Consider the following 18,433-nt stretch of genomic DNA (forward strand, 5'->3'; position numbering starts at 1 on the left):
TTTGGTTTGCGGCAATATGGCGGAACAGCATCAGCTGATCGAGTTTAACTGTTAGTTATCTATGGAATCATACGTGATTTAGCTGTTTTTCCATTTTGTTTTATTGTAAAACCGTAAAATATAGCTGCTTAATATAATATAATCATAGTATAATTCATATTTTTTATCTTGCCACAGAGGAGCCAAAATATTGAGTAATGTGGAGTCTTGCAAGTTCGCGCTTCGCGTCTCCTTTGACGCGGGCCGAAATACCGACAAAAAAAGGGAGAACAATAAGGCGCGAAGGCGTGAACAATCTGCGAAGTCGATGCCACACTTGCGTTCGCGGCTTCGCCCGCGATTCACGCGCATAGTCTGGAGGGGGCTTTAAGACGGTACCAAAGACTAGGAAAAAAAATAAAAAAAATCAAACAGTACTTAAACATTTATTAACAGTAATTTGCGTGCAATTTCCACACGAGTGCATTTTGTAAAATATAAATAGTAGAAAGTAGTAGTAGTAGCAGGCGTGGCTCACTCCGCGATTTCGTCGCTTTGCTACAGGTAGCTAAAAATACATCCGTTCCACCCCAATTTTGGGGAAAGCCATAAGCCGCGCGTGGCGCTGTCGCCACCTAGCGGCCATATCTGTGATCGTAACAGACGCGTTTTGTTAGAGAGTGAGTCTTCTGTACCTAGTACTATTATTTATTCTGTGGTAGCAGTAGTACACATTACTGTGCTGAGATGTGCTGGTTTCTCGGGCTCAGTACTCGTCGTGGAAGGGGTAATCAGGATGGTCGGAGCTGTAACAAGGTGATTGGAATAACTCATTGATATACATTAATTAAGACAAAACTACATTAAGTACCTATTTATGTCGTTTTGTTAAACCTTTCTTACACGTGCTGCCTGTGACCGGAATACTAAGACGACATTTAAGAGCCAGCCAGGAGTGGTCATTTCTCCATACAAACGTACTCGACTGTTTCCTCCGTGGGTATTGATGCTAGAGCAATGATTTTTTCAACACAGATTAATATTATCAATATCTGTGTCGGACCGTTTTGCTTTTTTTTGATATTTTTGTTTTTTAAGGCGCTAGAGCCCTTCAAAAATGGCCAAAATAGCCTCATTGACTATGCCGCAATGAGAGGCGTATAGTATTCAAAACTGATATCAATTAGCCAAAAAAGCAAAACGGTCCGACACAGATAATTTCATAATCATTTAGATTTCCAAATTTGGTTACGATTGGTTAAGTTTTGGAGGAGGAAACAGTCGAGTACGAAACCTCGATTTTTGAGATTTTTACACAGGATTTTTCGCCTTGTCCTTATCGCACTAGTTTTAGGAGCCGCTTCCGTTAGCGAGACGGGTATATTTACCTAAAATATTTAAAACTCAGCTCCTGTTTCGTCTTAATGTTCTGCACGTCCAAGTAATAACGGATGTAGGTTACTGTTACCACGCTTTTGTAGCGCATCAGGCGATGGCCTGCAGGTCTTCAGGCGACAGCTAGAAGTCGAACACCTGGAAGTCTTAGATGGTAATTATTACTAACTCTCCCATTTTGCAGACGCGCCCGTCGCACTCCAAGGCGGCGATGGCCTGCAGGTCCTCAGGGGACAGCTGGAAGTCGAACACCTGGAAGTCCTAGATGGTAATGAATACTAACTCTTCCATTTTGCAGACGCGCCCGTCGCACTCCAAAGCGGCGATGGCCTGCAGCTTCACAGGCGACAGCTGGAAGTCGAACACCTGGAAGTCCTAGATTGTAATGAATACTAACTCATCCATTTTGCAGACGCGCCCGTTGCACTCCAAGGCAGCGATGGCCTGCAGGTCCTCACGGGACAGCTGGAAGTCGAACACCTGGAAGTCCTAGATGGTAATGAATACTAACTCTTCCATTTTGCAGACGCGCCCGTTGCACTCCAAGGCGGCGATGGCCTGCAGGTCCTCAGGGGACAGCTGGAAGTCGAACACCTGGAAGTCCTAGATGGTAATGAATACTAACTCTTCCATTTTGCAGACGCGCCCGTTGCACTCCAAGGCCGCGATGGCCTGCAGGTCTTCAGGTCAGGGGACAGCTGGAAGTCGAACACCTGGAAGTCCTAGATGGTAATGAATAAGTACTCTTCCATTTTGCAGACGCGTCCGTTGCACTCCAAGGCGGCGATGGCCTGCAGGTCCTCAGGCGACAGCTGGAAGTCGAACACCTGGAAGTCCTAGATGATAATGAATACTAACTCTTCCATTTTGCAGACGCGCCCGTCGCTCTCCAAGGCGGCGATGGCCTGCAGGTCCTCAGGGGACAGCTGGAAGTCGAACACCTGGAAGTCCTAGATGGTAATGAATACTAACTCTTCCATTTCGCAGACGCGCCCGTTGCACTCCAAGGCCGCGATGGCCTGCAGGTCCTCAGGCGACAGCTGGAAGTCGAACACCTGGAAGTCCTAGATGGTAATGATACTAACTCTTCCATTTTGCAGACGCGCCCGTTGCACTCCAAGGCCGCGATGGCCTGCAGGTCCTCAGGGGACAGCTGAAAGTCGAACACCTGGAAGTCCTAGATGGTAATAAATACTAACTCTTCCATTTTGCAGACGCGCCCGTTGCACTCCAAGGCGGCGATGGCCTGCAGGTCCTCAGGCGACAGTTGGAAGTCGAACACCTGGAAGTTCTGGATGATGCGCGACTTTGTCACCGACTTGGGGATCACGATTAGCCCGCGGTCGATCGCGTACCTGCAAGAGAAACAAAAGTTAAATATAAAGGGGTCAAATACAGTTTTTCTGTACTTTTTGAAAACCATTGCAGAATTTATTCTATAGCCAAAGAGTTAGCGAAGATAATTACCCTGAAACCGCCCAGTCTGCGAAAATATAATTATGTTACAGAGTGTAAAGTAAAGATGAACGTCTTGCTCTGCGAGGGAATGGTAAAATGTGGTTGAGAACTGGCGAGAAACGGCACAGGACCGGGATGAGTGCCGAGCAGTCGTGTTGGAGGCTAAGACACACTTTGGGTCGCTGCGCCAGAGGAGTAAGTAAGTTTAGGTTTTACCTGATGAGAACCTGCGCCGTAGTCTTCCCATACTTGTCAGCCACAGCCTTGATCCTGGGGTCCTCAGTCAGCTGGGGTTCCCCAGGCTTAGCCCACGGGCGGTCTGGCGAGCCGAGCGGCGAGTATGCCGTGACAGCGATGCCCTTGGACTTACAGAAGTCTAACAACTTCTGCTGGTTCAGGTATGGGTGTACTTCCACCTGGAATTGAAGTCGAGTTTGTAGCATAGAGATATAAAGAATAGATTGCTAATGCTAACTCCATACATCAGTTTTCTTATTACCAAATCGCGGGCACAGAATAAATAATAGTACTACCGAACTACCGTACAGAAAGGAAACTTCCTGTGCAACCATAATTTGACAGCGGTTCAGGGTCGAATCATGCTGCCCCTTTCTAATATATGGCACTATCGGTTTCGGCTATTTAAGTTGGGGTTCTCAAAATTCTGTGGTCGTGCACGCAAAAGGACGTCAAGTTGTGTCATTCCAAATAATTGCTCGGAGCAATGTTGGGCCGAACGGAGCCGAGTTTATCCGAAGGGAGGAGTTTCGCACCCATGACGCATATTTAGCCGTACCTGGTTAACTTGGGGAGGGATCTTAGCGACAGCGAGGACTCTCTCAATCTGCCTCCTGTTGAAGTTGGAGACTCCGATGCTGCGTGCGAGGCCGGCGGTCACCAGGGCCTCCATGGCGCCCCACGTGTCCACGTAGTCTGTGCTCGAGTAGACGACCTTGCCGGAACTGTCTTTAGGGAAGGGATCGTCGCCTTCCTGAAATTAAAGAAGAAACGAACATAAATACACTTCTATTATAGACCGCCAACAAGTCCCTCAGTCGATCCTTCGCGTTTTCTGGCCAAAAACTATGCGCAACGAAGACCTATGGCGTATATGCCGACTAACGCCCATTGGCCAAGAAATCGCGACACGGAAATGGAGATGGATAGGCAGGGCTGGATTAACCCTAAGTCAAAGTAGGCAACTGCCTAGGGGCCCCGCCTCGGCTTGGGGGCCCCGCCTCGGCTAGGGGGCCCCGGCGACTCAGCGCGCACCAAATCAAATTTTGTTCCATAGGCTCAAAATTCATGAGTAAATTTTTTATTATTAGGCCCGATGAAGATCGATACCCGGCCTTTTAACACGGTTTCACAATTTGCGATATTGTCAAAAAATTTCGCGCTCGCTGCGCTCGCGTTTATTTATAGTTCTTTAAATTGACCCTGTATCTACATGTTAGCTTGACTGGTGAATTAACAGAGGTACCTAGACCAAGAAATTGTTAATTATACGTCATAATTTCGTAGAAGTTTTGACGTTTAAAATTGTCTTCATAGTAATTTATGTAATTTTAATATATGGAAATTCTTTATTATTAGGTTGATTCTAATCATGTGGCTCGGCGTTTGGTCTTATGGTCGAGCAATGGCTGTTCAGCCTCTCAAAATATTGACTATTGAGAAAATCAACTTACTACTAGTGAGCTTAGCTTTTAGCCTCGCTTAAAATTGGTCATTAGAGGTAGATAAGAAAGTGGTGCTGAAGCTCTCATCTTTGGTATTCCACTGGGAATTGGCCTTAAGCCTAAAGGGCTCTCCCCACACTTGATGCGACGCGGAATCGGCAAAAACTGATAGAATAAAGCTTTATGTCCACGCAATAAGAGCGAAAAAGACATCGTTCGATGTCTTTTTCGCTCGCGGAAAAAACGCAAACTTTTATTTCCCTGTACTGAATGTGCTGTGTGCAGAATTGACTGTAGGGGGCCCTGAGCTTCGCACTGCCTAGGGTCCCCGACATGCTTAATCCGGCCCTGTGGATAGGACATACTATTCGAAGAGGGGAAACAAATAACGCAACGCTTTCGGTTGGAAACCGCCGGACGGAAGCCGTGGCCTCGGGCGCCCTGTACACTCTTGGCAGCGGTCCGTCACAGATGAGCTACGAGCGGTCGGGTTGAGCTGGAGCGAGGCCAGAGCGGTCGCTGAAGATAGGAAGGCGTGGCGCGAGCTTGTGAAGGCCCTTTGCACCTCTGAGGTGCCATAGGACAACAACATATTATAGACCGACCGCATGCACGTCAGGCTTTACTGAATACCTGATACTGCCTTGTCCGGGTGTCGCCGTCGACGGATACGTCTGGGGGACATCATCATCATCATAGACCGACCGCTTAAATGAGTCCTCGCCTGCGCAGTACGGGGGCGACGGGGTAGGATGGCGCGCGGGGGCGGGGAAGGTGCGGGCGCCGTATATTTCAAATTCTCAAAATGAGCTTTTTAATTTGACACATAACATAACACGATATAGTTTTAAAAAACTTTATTTTTTAATTGTCTCATTTAAGTACTCCCCAAAAGTGTTTAAAATTCATTTATATCCGTTACATGTCCGCCTTTGGGTCACTAATTTACATATATATGTATCAAATTTCAATTTAATTGGTTCAGTAGTTTCCGAGAAAGGCTGTGACAGACGGATAGACAGACGGACAGACGCACGAGTGATCCTATAAATAAGGGTTCCGTTTTTTTCTTTTTGTGGTACGGAACTCTAAAAACCACCAGAATACAATACAATGAATACAGCAAAATTAAGATGAGTCAAAACCGGCGGTCTTATCGCTAAAAAGCGAACTCTTCCAGACAACCTTTTAGCCTTGTAAGACCCAAGCCAATTTTTGCGGTTTAATTTGGAACTTTCTTTTATTTATTTTGAGTACATAACCCGAAAATAATTTGTACTTGTACAAGTACGCGGGGACTTACGAGGTTATGGCTCCACTACACGATGGGCCAGCGCCGGCCACTCCAAGGGACGCAGCCATGCGGTAGAATGAGATAGCAATATCACTTGCTCCCTCTAACGCATAAATGCGTCCCTTGGAGTAGCCGGCGCTTTCCCATCGTGTAGAAGGAGCCATTAAGTAGGCTAGAGATGCACCGGATATTCGGTTACTATCCGGTATCCGGCATATCCGGCCAATATTTTAATATCCGGCCGGATACCTGATAGTGACCTACTATCCGGCCGGATACCGGATAGTAATATTGCTTGATTTCTGAGTAAACAAATTGCATCTAAGACACAGTCACGATCATAATTGTACCCGTTTTTTAGGGTTCCGTACCCAAAGGGTAAAACGGGACCCTATTACTAAGACTTCGCTGTCCGTCCGTCCGTCCATCCGTCTGTCACCAGGCTGTATCTCACTAACCGTGATAGCTAGACAGTTGAAATTTTCACAGATGATGTATTTCTGTTGCCGCTATAACAACAAATACTAAAAACAGAATAAAATAAAGATTTAAATAGGGCTCCCATACAACAAACGTGATTTTTGACCAAAGTTAAGCAACGTCGGGAGTGGTCAGTAGTACTTGGATGGGTGACCTTTTTTTTTTGTTTTTTTTTTTTTGCATTATGGTACGGAACCCTTCGTGCGCGAGTCCGACTCGCACTTGCCCGGTTTTTTATTTTAAAACAATTTAAACATTCCACTCACTTGCTCGCGCACTCGTCAGTTCTAGTTCTAAGTAGCCCAGAAATGAATCCGCGCGATCGTTAACTACGAAACAGGGCAAAACCTGCACAATGCGCACCTATATTCGCGCGGCCAGATACCGGATATTCGGCCGATGGTCAGGCCGAATATCCGGTATCCGGTATCCGGCCAAACAACTATCCGTTGCATCTCTAAAGTAGGCTGTTACCTTATAAGCCTGGGGCCAGTGGATGAGATAGAGGTCCAGGTACTGCAGGCCGAGGTCCTGCAGCGTGACCCTGAGGGCTGGTTCCACCAGGTCGGGCCGGTGGTACGTGCCCCACAGCTTCGAGGTGATGAACAACTCCTCACTGCAGGGAAACATAGATGGCGTTAGTATCTTAGGGTAGCGATTCTCAAAGTGTGTTCCGCGGAACCCTAGGGTTCCGCAAAACCTCTGTTGGGGTTCCGCGAAAATACTTGTAATAATAAGAAAAAAACCAGCACTTCTATAGGTATATCTCGTCCACAGTGACGAACGAAAATTTTTAATTTGGGGTTCCGTCAAATATTTCGCTTTCCAAAACACGTCACCAAAAAAGTTTGAGAACCGCTGTCTTAGGGCGGTATTTGATAGGGATGCCACGAATATTCAGCAACTATTCGATATTCGGCCTATTCGGCCACTTTGCCGAATATTCGGTATTCGGCCGAATGATGCCTACTATTCGGCCGAATACCGAATACCTGTTGCACCTACCTAAAAAGAAAAATTACACAAAAAAATAACCAAAAACTAGGTACCTATAGATGGTCAAGCAAATCTTGTCAGTAAAAAAAGGCGCGAAATTCAAATTTTCTATGGGATGATATCCCTTCGCGCCTACATTTTTCAAATTTGCCGCCTTTTTCTACTGACAAGATCTGCTTGACCAAGTATATATAATGTATTTTTGGAAAGTTAGTTAAATACCATGGTACGTTTTTGAGGAAATGTTGATTACAGAATATTTTATTCTTATCATGGGTCTGATTTAATTGACTCTAACTACATTAATTGATTCTGTTCAACATAAAAATATATGTTAGCAAACGTTGTGATTTGTTGGCGAACAGTTTTCATAATAATTGTGACTCAAAATGTTCGCATTTCATGCCGAATATTTGGTCGCCGAATATTCGGTATTCGGCCGATAGGTGGAGCCGAATATTCGGTAATCGGTCAAATTCACTATTCGGGGCATCTCTAGTATTTGACTGTATTTAAAATATAGATGCTCAAGCAAAAATCTTGTTAGTAGAAAAAGGCAGAAAATTTAAAAAATGTAGGTGCGAAGGGTTATCGACTTATCGTCCCATAGAAAATTTGAATTTCGCGCCTTTTTCTACTGACAAGGTTTGCTTGACCAGCTATAAATTATTTTTCACCATGCATGAAATAAAGCACCAGAAGATTAATAGAGAAACGTAGAGCAGTTAGTTTTAGACACAATTTATATTTTAAAACTCGTATGTGGCTATAAAGAGTAGGTATTTTGATTGTGACGTCACATGCTAGTGTTTCATATAAATTCTATAGTAGCAAAATCGTTTTGACAGTTCGATAAAAAGAAACTGATTTGACTAGTAGTCAAATACCCTATTGCTACAGCCTACAGGCTACAGAAAATCTAAAAATTCAATTGAAACGGGAATATCTCGATCTCCATACAAACATAATTATGTGAGATTTCTGAAATTTCTTTGTGAAAATTTCGCAATTTTGGAACTAATGGGCCAAGGCAAAGAATTAATATTGATCGTATTAGAAATGTAAAGTCTAAGTAAATTCGTGCCCCGAAGTTTGTCAGCTGAAGAATATGGTGCCGTACCATATTCGTATGTACCTAGGTATTGTAGTAACTGAACTGTCAAACGTCAACTTCTGGTAACCAGAGTTACAAAATAATGTTCGGAGCCGTACAGTACCATCTACATTAGCTGTCAAATTCAAAAATCAATGAGTTGTGCTATTAAACGTTAGTATATAATACTTATCTAGAACCAGCGACCTGCCCCGGCTACACACGGGTTGACAAATTATACACCTAAACCTTCCTCAAGAATCACTGTATTGATAGGTGAAAACCGCATGAAAATCTGTTCAGTAGTTTTTGAGTTTTTCGTTATATTTATGTTTGAATTTAGGTATTTTATTATGATTTTTTTAACATGGTTTAAAAAAACCCTTTTTTCGTACTCGATAGCTGTGACTGTGACGAATCTTACATATACGAAATCTACATATTTGCGTTCGTCTTTGACGTCTCTCAAAACTGGCCAGAGATTTTAATTTTAAACTAATTAACACAAAAGTTAAAGCCAGTGTTTTTGCCTAAAATTGTTCAACTTTGATGCCAAATATCTCGAAGGGAACGGACTTTGAGGTATACAGGGTGTCCCAGAATTCGACGTCAAGCCGTAAACGGATGATAGACCAAGTCATAACAGTTATAATAAAAATACAAAAAAAATCCAACTCATGTTCTTTAAAAATCATGGTCACTTTAAAAATTCACAAAAAAATCCACACCCTGTAATTATTCAAGATTACACAATAATAAAAAAATTAGAATAAATTATGGAATTTGTAGTAACAAGAGTTAAAGAACCATTACAGGATGTGGATTTTTTAGTGAATTTTTAAAGTGACCATAATTTAAAAAAAACATGTGTTGGATATTTTTTTGTATTTTTATGATAACTGTTATGACTTGGTCTATCATCCGTTTACGGCTTGACGTCGAATTCTGGGACATCCTGTATATGGTATAATATATTGCTTAAGGCCGTTGTTGTTAATAAAGTAGAATCCTGGGCGTAATGAGGGATTCAAGTGTTAACGCCCAAGACGAAATAATTTTGGTACCGTGTGACACATACTGCTTTTCACATCAACTATGAGGAAAATAAAAAAATCTTGACACAAATTATTGTGTTTCAAAATATTATTCAAGCTAAAAAAAGAACGCAAATAATAACAAAAGCATGCTTTTCTGTTCTGTTGTGCTACTTTGATTCCCCCTAGCAGGAAGGAAAAGTGCCACTTTGATCCGTCCTAGCGGGGAAGAAAAAGCCCTTTTCCGAATATGTGATGTGAAAAAAAAATTCAAAGGAGTATCACCAGTACCGTTCTTTACCATAAGGGCACACGGTGCCCGTGCCAGGGCTCCCATCCTCAGAGGCCCCAAAGGACAGACAGTAACAGTATATTTGATTACCTATAATAGAAGATCAAAGTATAAAAATGTTATATATAGTCGCACCCAGGAAGTTATATATTAATCGGGAGCGAACTGTCACTTTTTTGTCATACTAAATTGAACCTTATCACCGAGCCAGAAAGTTGTTCGTACCAGACTAGAGAAAACGGTCCACATGAGATAGAAAACCAGAGCCCCGTGTCTCACTCGCACATGTTGCCAATGTAAAAAAGATACCATTGTGGCAGTATTTATATCAATATACTACTGAAAGTAATTACCTTCATATACTATTTTAGTGCTATATTCCGATTACAGTTCCGATATCTTTTAAATAATTTGTTAATCATTATGATGTCAATATTATTAACTGATTAAACCAAGCATGTGCATAACAAAAAAAAACATTAAATTGAATATGGTAGAAATTGTAGTAACTTTGGATATTAATTGGTATCCCCAACTTGATGACATATTTTTCGTGTACACACACACACACACGTGTACAATCAAGAAAACACTGTCAAACTCATTTATGATATCGGTGCGATTTGGATCGGTCTTACAGAATTGTTATTACGTACTTAATGTAAAAATAAGTTTACCTAAATAGTATACTAATAAATAAATAAAGATATACTTATTTCGGCATGTTTAATTATTCGATTCATGTAATGAGAGCTATATAATTGCCAAAAATTAAATCCAAAGTCCTTAGACATTACAGACTCATGTTTATACTTACTTACATAATACATATTTAATTACTGAAACGTTAATTCTAACTATTTATATAGATGTAATCGATTCTATATAGGTTGGACACACATTTCCGTCAGTATACAAAGGCGGCAAATTTGAAAATTTTGTTGCAGACCACAGATCTACGATGACGCTTACGCTTAAAGAATAGCTTAAGTATGCAAAAGGGAAGTCATCACGTATATCAACACACCATGAGTATGATATTGATAGTGATAGGTATTTTGTTAAGTATAAATAGTGTAAGATGCCGGTTTACACAGTTAAATGTAAGTTTTTATTTCGTTGTGTGCTAATATTTTATTATTTTAGTCAATACTCAAGATAATTTCGTGTATAAACATAAATTGTTACGCCACGCTACGCTAGGGCTTGACAAAATGACTGGTATCGATAACTAGTCGGTATAGTATTAATATAAGGTAATTTGCGATACAAGTGTTGAAAGTAAGAATCAAATTCGTAACGAGTGGTGATAAATTAAAACACGACCGAAGGCAGTGTTTTTAATCGACACGATTTGCGAATTACCTAGTTACGTAGTACAACGTTTTACCCCATCCTGGATATCTGTCTCGCTCTCTCTTATAGCTGTGTTTTTGATGTAGGTACGGCGGACCACACCTTCCTCACAATCGACCATGATCGCGATTCAATACGCCCATCCCATCTGTAACTGTAGCTTTTATAACGACTAAAAGCTGTTATAACGACTAAATTAAGTAAGGTTGTTGTGAAGCGTTTTACAGGAGAGAAAATAACTATATCCATCTCTTTTCTGGGACAATTATACTAGCATAGGGAAAATACAGTATGATTCTCTCTGATTATGTACGAATGAGAAAAGATCCTGACCAAACTATACATTCAATCTTATGCTAATATCCCACATACATATGACTTATGGTCACCCTAATTAGAAAGAGATGGAGGGCTCAGGTTTGATGTCTCATGTGGACACACTTTTTGGCCAGTGTACACTATCCCGTTTACTCTCTACGTCCGTGGTCGCACCAAACAAAGTCTGCAGCGGATTTGATAGCCCACGCAGTGCAAGTGTCATTTTAAACGTCAAATTTCTATGAAATTATGACGTATACATAACACTTACACTGCGTGGGCTATCAAATCCGCTGCAGACTTTGTGCGACTATATATAGTTTTTCCAGCCATATCAAGCCCCCTCCAGACTATGCGCGTGAATCGCGGGCGAAGCCGCGAACGCGAGTGTGGAGTCGATTTCGCTGTCTGCGAAAATCGACGCCACACTCGCGTTCGCGGCTTCGCGCCGCGATTCGCGCACGAGTGTGGAGGAGGCTTTAGGCATAGTTCAAGACGGCCCTGAGTATCACATGATATAATAACATCGGCAAAGACCAGGTGCTAAAACAATACAGCCATAAACACGGTGAAGGTCGCATTATCGTGATTCATGGCGTGATAACACCTCGGGATAACACTGATAAATTGTGCACAAGGTGTTATCAGCCTATTATACCGTAACGAAATTCTGACTAAGAATTAAAAAAAACCGGACAAGTGCGAGTCGGACACGCCCGGGGTTCCGTAGTTTTTAGGGTTCCGTACCCAAAGGGTAAAAACGGCACCCTATTACCAAAGAGATTAGATAGTTAGAGGTCCTGTCATAGTAAATTTTGTAGTCACAGTAAATTTACTGCCATCTATCGACACGCGACTATAACTCAAAATGAAAACGTATAAAATTATCAAAAAAATGTATAAAGGTATGTATATATTGATAAATGAAGTTATTATTTTTATACATGAACATGGGTCGTTCATTCACTGATAAGTGATATCTATGTGTAATATTATTAATTTATGAAACGGTGTCGTCACGCCATCTAGCCGAGAATAGGCTTAAGCTGTGTGCGGCATCTAGTCATCTACCCGAGAATGACTTTTTCTTGATTTCCGAGGCACGGTTTTTCCTTAGACTTTATTCATCTTATACGAAGTTACATATGTCTTTGCTATTACTAAGACTTCGCTGTCCGCCGGTCTGTCCTTCTTTGTGTCTGTCTGTCTGTCCGTCTGTCTGTCACCAGGCTGTATCTCATGAACCTTGATAGCTAGGCAGTTGAAATTTTCACAGATGATGTATTTCTGTTGCCGCTATTATAACAACCTATTGCCAATTTAATTTCTGATCAAATTGCCAATTTGATTGTCTGGACGGACCCGGATATCCATCTATGCGGATGCGCACGCCGGGCCGCAGTGTGTGACCAAGACAGCGTAATGTGCGTATATAGTGATGTCGTGATCCACTCGCACAGGGCCCGTAGCCAAATTACATTCGCTCCGTATCGATTCGATCTCTACGTTCGCGAGCGACTGGTCGATAATGTTTATAATAACCTAGCCAAGAGGCAATCTTTTTAGTTATCGCATATTCGACGGGCCAAGTCGATAAAAATTAATTTTAGTCTGTGGTTCTCGTTCAAAACTGTCAAGAAACGTCAGCTGTCAAGAGTGTCAAGTGAACAGCGAATCTAATTTTGGAGAAAATAATTGTTTTATCGGTAAGCAAATGAAATATTTTGGCATTTGTTTAACTTAGTTAATTACAATTTCGTGATAAAATAACTCTATATAGTGTAATAGTTGAAGAGTGCGTTGTTAATTGCATATAATTTTGACCTAAGTTTAACAATTTCAGACAGCCGTCGTCACCGCAGCCCCAATCAAGGCGGCGGCGCAGCCAGAGCGGGCAAGAGCGGGCTCCGCGGGCTCTTCTTCCACGCTGAGAAGTCCTCGCCAAGTTGGCACGAACAGTCAAAGCTGCCGCTGCAATGACGCCTTCATGGCAGTTACCAGTGCTAAGGACGTGCACTGCTGGCTTACTTGACCAGAAGAGACAATACTTTAAGTGTTAGTAATGATTCAAACCGTGAAGTGAAATTGTGAACAGGTTTGCCCGAATCAGTGTAACCTCAGTGAACTCATTTACTTCATAGACTTCAAACATTTTCGAAATTAACAAAAGTCAAGCGAACATTGAATACATAGATGTTATGCATTAGATAAGATAAAAGCTGCCTGTGAAACCAAAACCAATAAATCATATTATTACTTAATATTATTTTTTAATTACCTACCATCTTTGCTTTGAATGGAAATTTGGGAAGGGAATCTCACCCGCTAAGCTACTGGCTATTCATATTTAACCTTTTGTATGCTCCTGTCAACAATTTGTAATTCATATATCAATCATAATTAAATAAAATAAAATAAATAAATAAATATTGGGGACATCTTACACAGATCAACCTAGCCCCAAACTAAGCAAAGCTTGTACTATGGGTGCTAGGCAACGACACATACTTATATAGATAAATACATACTTATATACATAGAAAACACCCATGACTCAGGAACAAATATTAGTGTTCACCACACAAATAAATGCCCTTACTGGGATTCGAACCTAGGACCATCGGCTTAGCAGGCAGGGTCACTACCCACTAGGTCAGACCGGTCGTCAAAATTAATGCATTTTTTAAAGTTGAATATAGGTAAGTACATGGGAGCAGATCTGCTCCTAAGCATACCAAAGGTTAAGGTGGTAACCACCATAAATAAATGAATGAAACAATGATTGGGTTAAAAGTTAATTTATTTTATTGGAAATCTATTAATGAAAGATACAGCAGGTATTTTTTGCCGGCAGCATAAAATCAGTAGCCAAGCATTCTTTTCTTGTTTGCACATATATTATGTAGTGTTTTAAAATAGTAAAACAACACTCAATATATTTTTGTGGTTGTACATGTGTCATAGTTTCTTCCCTTGACCCTGGCTTTGGAGCACCATAAATATGTCAAGGCTGCAATGAATATCCAAGTCACCTGAAACAAAATGAATGCTTAGTTTTTCAAAAAACTCTGTAACATTTGGTTATAATATTTATCTATTCTCTACCAGTCATATGACAAAAAAAAACTAAATGTTTTGTGTAAGTACATATATTTTTATATAGTGTGTAGGTACAGTCAGCTGCAGAGAAAAGGTACCACCGCTACATAGAAGTTTGTATGCAGGAGTGGTACCATTTCTCTGCAGCTGACTGTACCTGCGCCTGCCAAAAGAAGTCATATACAATATGTTTCATAATATGAAAAGTTTCATTAATATGGTTGATAATTTATATGCATAACAACAGCCGGTCTGGCCTAGTGGGTAGTGACTAGTGACCCTGCCGGTTAATCTGATATTAATCCTGAGTTTGAATCCCCGGTAAGGAAATTTGTTTGTGTAATGAGCACAGATATTTTGTACCTGAGTCATGGGTGTTGTCTATGTATTTAAGTATAGTTTGTCAAAGGACTGTCTCATTTCAAACAAAGACAGAGAGAATCATACTAGCTTTGTCATAATCATAATCATAATCATAATCATTTATTCGATGCATATACTAGTACTAGCACCCAAAAGTATGAGTATAGTTTTCCTGGTTCTTACTGAGTGACAAATTGGTTTGACCATCTATATATAGTTATCTAAGTACCCTAAGTACCCACAACACAAGTCTTCTTGAGCTTACTGTACAGTTCGACAAGAAATTGTAGAAATCAAAAAGTAGCAACACTGTAGTCTCGTCTCTTTCAAATCAATTTAAGAAAATGGGATGACACTACAATATTGCTAGTCGTTAGTGACCTTGCCTATGAAGGTTATGGTTTTGCTTCCCGGGAAGGGCATTTATTTGTGTGAAGAACATTTGTTCCCGAGTCTTTATCTATATTTGTAAAGCCTTTACCTATATACCTTTGCCTTTACACAATCAATTCACTTTCCTATTGAGAAACAAGTGCTTGCCTGTGTGCATATGGGTACCAAATTTAATCTACACCATTCATCGGTTTATATTGAAGACGTAACAGGAACACATAAGAAGTTATTTTAGCATCAATTACATATTTTATATACTTATTAGGTATGTGGGGATAAGTTATTGGCTCACTCTTACCTTTGCAGGGACGTTGTTTCGTGTTGCATTTGTGGGTGCATAATCCATTTTTCCATGACACTGTCAATATAGATAGGTAGATATTCAGCGCCTCGGTCACATTGGATCCTTTGGGTGAAATGCTGCGTACGGCCCACTATCCTTTGATCTGACCCCGTAGCATAAAGCCACCAGCCACCAGCTAAGGGCAGTCCTTTCCTAAGCAGTTCCAATAGGCGATTTTTCAGACGGCGCCTGCGTCTAAGCGAGACTTCCGCGTTGTTCGCCGCCCACAATAATGTTAAAGTATGCTTTTTACTACAAATTCTAATTTACAAACACTATTATACGGCATTTTCTTGTGCTTCGATAAGTTGTCTGCAAGGGGATAGCTCTCGCTACGTATCGACACCTAGGAGGCGATAACGATTCGATTTCGCATGTCAAAAGTGTCACTCGGCTAGGCAATGTATGACAGATATCGAATTCCAGTAACGAAAGTTTTGCGTTTCGTTACAACATTGCAACTTGGCTAACATTTTTGTATTCGTTAATATTTTTCGACAAACTCATCTACGGTACCTGTCATTCCCATACATTTTTTATCGATTCGTTAGCGATATCTTTTTTCGAAATGCGTTTTGGCTAGGCCCCCAGGAACGACATCTATAGTTCGTCAAGCAGATCTTGTCAGTAGAAAAAGGCGGCAAATTTGAAAAAACAAGGCGCGAAGGGATATCGTCTCATAGAAAATTTGTATTTCGCGCCTTTTTCTACTGACAAGATTTGCTTGACCATCTATAATATGAAGTGCTAGGCAGAGTGATGGCAGGTGGACTAAAATAATGGTGGCCGCTTTCAAATGAAAGAAGCGCCTGGCGTCCGTTGGCTCGTTGGGTGGATGACATCCGGAAAATTGCGGGTCACTTCTGGATGAGATTAGCTCAGGACCGGGACAAGTGGGCCAAGTGGCATACTAGAAGAGAGGACTATGCTCAGCAGTGGGCGATAAAGGGCTGACATGACGATGAATATGAAGACCCCCTTACCGTGTGACGACTCCCTCCTGTATCTTGGCGGCGAGCGCGGCCCCCACCTCCTTCTCATTGCCGCAGTGTGTGAGCGAGACAGCGTTATGTACGTATATAGTGATGTCGCGCTCGCACAGGAACGGCATCCAATATGAAGACCCCCTTACCGTGTGACGACTCCCTCCTGTATCTTGGCGGCGAGCGCGGCCCCCACCTCCTTCTCATTGCCGCAGTGTGTGAGCGAGACAGCGTTATGTACGTATATAGTGATGTCGCGCTCGCACAGGAACGGCATCCAATATGAAGACCCCCTTACCGTGTGACGACTCCCTCCTGTATCTTGGCGGCGAGCGCGGCCCCCACCTCCTTCTCATTGCCGCAGTGTGTGAGCGAGACAGCGTTATGTACGTATATAGTGATGTCGCGCTCGCACAGGAACGGCATCCAATATGAAGACCCCCTTACCGTGTGACGACTCCCTCCTGTATCTTGGCGGCGAGCGCGGCCCCCACCTCCTTCTCATTGCCGCAGTGTGTGAGCGAGACAGCGTTATGTACGTATATAGTGATGTCGCGCTCGCACAGGAGCGGCATCCAATATGAAGACCCCCTTACCGTGTGACGACTCCCTCCTGTATCTTGGCGGCGAGCGCGGCCCCCACCTCCTTCTCATTGCCGCAGTGTGTGAGCGAGACAGCGTTATGTACGTATATAGTGATGTCGCGCTCGCACAGGAACGGCATCCAATATGAAGACCCCCTTACCGTGTGACGACTCCCTCCTGTATCTTGGCGGCGAGCGCGGCCCCCACCTCCTTCTCATTGCCGCAGTGTGTGAGCGAGACAGCGTTATGTACGTATATAGTGATGTCCCGCTCGCACAAGAACGGCATCCAATATGAAGATCCCCTTACCGTGTGACGACTCCCTCCTGTATCTTAGCGGCGAGCGCGGCCCCCACCTCCTTCTCATTGCCGCAGTGTGTGAGCGAGACAGCGTTATGTACGTATATAGTGATGTCCCGCTCGCACAAGAACGGCATCCAATATGAAGACCCCCTTACCGTGTGACGACTCCCTCCTGTATCTTGGCGGCGAGCGCGGCCCCCACCTCCTTCTCATTGCCGCAGTGTGTGAGCGAGACAGCGTTATGTACGTATATAGTGATGTCCCGCTCGCACAAGAACGGCATCCAATATGAAGATCCCCTTACCGTGTGACGACTCCCTCCTGTATCTTAGCGGCGAGCGCGGCCCCCACCTCCTTCTCATTGCCGTAGATGTGCGCGCAGTCGATGTGTCTGTAGCCAGCGTCTATCGCGTCCTTTACGGCTTGCGTCACCTGTCCGGGCTGGGACTGTGGACAAATTGTATTGGAAATAAGTTGGTCAGTACATATCGCGACGCTATAAAGCCTCCTCCACACTCGTGCGCGAATCGCGGCTTCGCGCCGCGATTCACGCGCATAGTCTGGAGGGGGCTTAACGTCTACTCTAACGTATACTCAAAATATAGGCGCAATATTCACTATTTGTATGGAAGGTTGAACCTTCACGCCTACATTTTTCAAATTAGCCGCCTTTTTCTAGTTATGGAAATGGCTTTATCTACTATAGATCAAAGAACTATAGATGGACATTTGGACAAGCATATTGTCAGTAGAAAAAGGCGCGAAATTCGAATTTTCTATGAGACGATATCCCTTCGCGCCTACATATTTCAAATTTGCCGCCATTTGCTACTGACAAGATCTGCTTTGATCAACTATACTTGGTCAAGCAGATCTTGTCAGTAGAAAAAGGCGGCAAATTTGAAAAATGTAGGCGCGACGGGATATCGTCCCATAGAAAATTTGAATTTCGCGCCTTTTTCTACTGACAAGATTTGCTTGACCATC

The 18,433-nt window shown here is 42.6% G+C and overlaps 1 protein-coding gene and 1 long non-coding RNA gene across 4 annotated transcripts in view; one reads left to right on the forward strand and one right to left on the reverse strand.

Annotated features, from left to right (window-relative positions):
• Window positions 1–410: 410 nt before the first annotated feature.
• Window positions 411–18,433, reverse strand: part of LOC134676416 (aldo-keto reductase family 1 member B1-like) — a 31,668-nt gene continuing 13,645 nt past the window's right edge. The window contains exons 2-8 of one of the 3 annotated variants that reach the window (XM_063534805.1): window positions 17,798–17,893; window positions 16,559–16,605; window positions 6,763–6,904; window positions 3,629–3,823; window positions 3,049–3,248; window positions 2,460–2,729; window positions 411–785 (exon numbers count right to left, since the gene is read on the reverse strand). In XM_063534805.1, coding sequence (XP_063390875.1) covers window positions 2,552–2,729; window positions 3,049–3,248; window positions 3,629–3,823; window positions 6,763–6,904; window positions 16,559–16,605; window positions 17,798–17,893 — 858 coding nt within the window. In that variant the 3' untranslated portion in view covers window positions 411–785; window positions 2,460–2,551. Of the gene's footprint in view, window positions 786–2,459; window positions 2,730–3,048; window positions 3,249–3,628; window positions 3,824–6,762; window positions 6,905–16,558; window positions 16,606–17,303; window positions 17,351–17,750; window positions 17,894–18,433 lie in introns of all 3 variants that reach the window. The other 2 variants (XM_063534807.1, XM_063534804.1) reach the window with 2 other exon arrangements.
• LOC134676457 (uncharacterized) lies at window positions 12,852–13,638 on the forward strand. Its single transcript, XR_010099928.1, has 2 exons — window positions 12,852–13,083; window positions 13,221–13,638. It is a non-coding gene; the product is annotated as an uncharacterized LOC134676457 (long non-coding RNA).

The sequence above is a fragment of the Cydia fagiglandana genome, chromosome 24 (genome assembly GCF_963556715.1).
Source record: "Cydia fagiglandana chromosome 24, ilCydFagi1.1, whole genome shotgun sequence".
Lineage (NCBI taxonomy): Eukaryota > Metazoa > Arthropoda > Insecta > Lepidoptera > Tortricidae > Cydia > Cydia fagiglandana.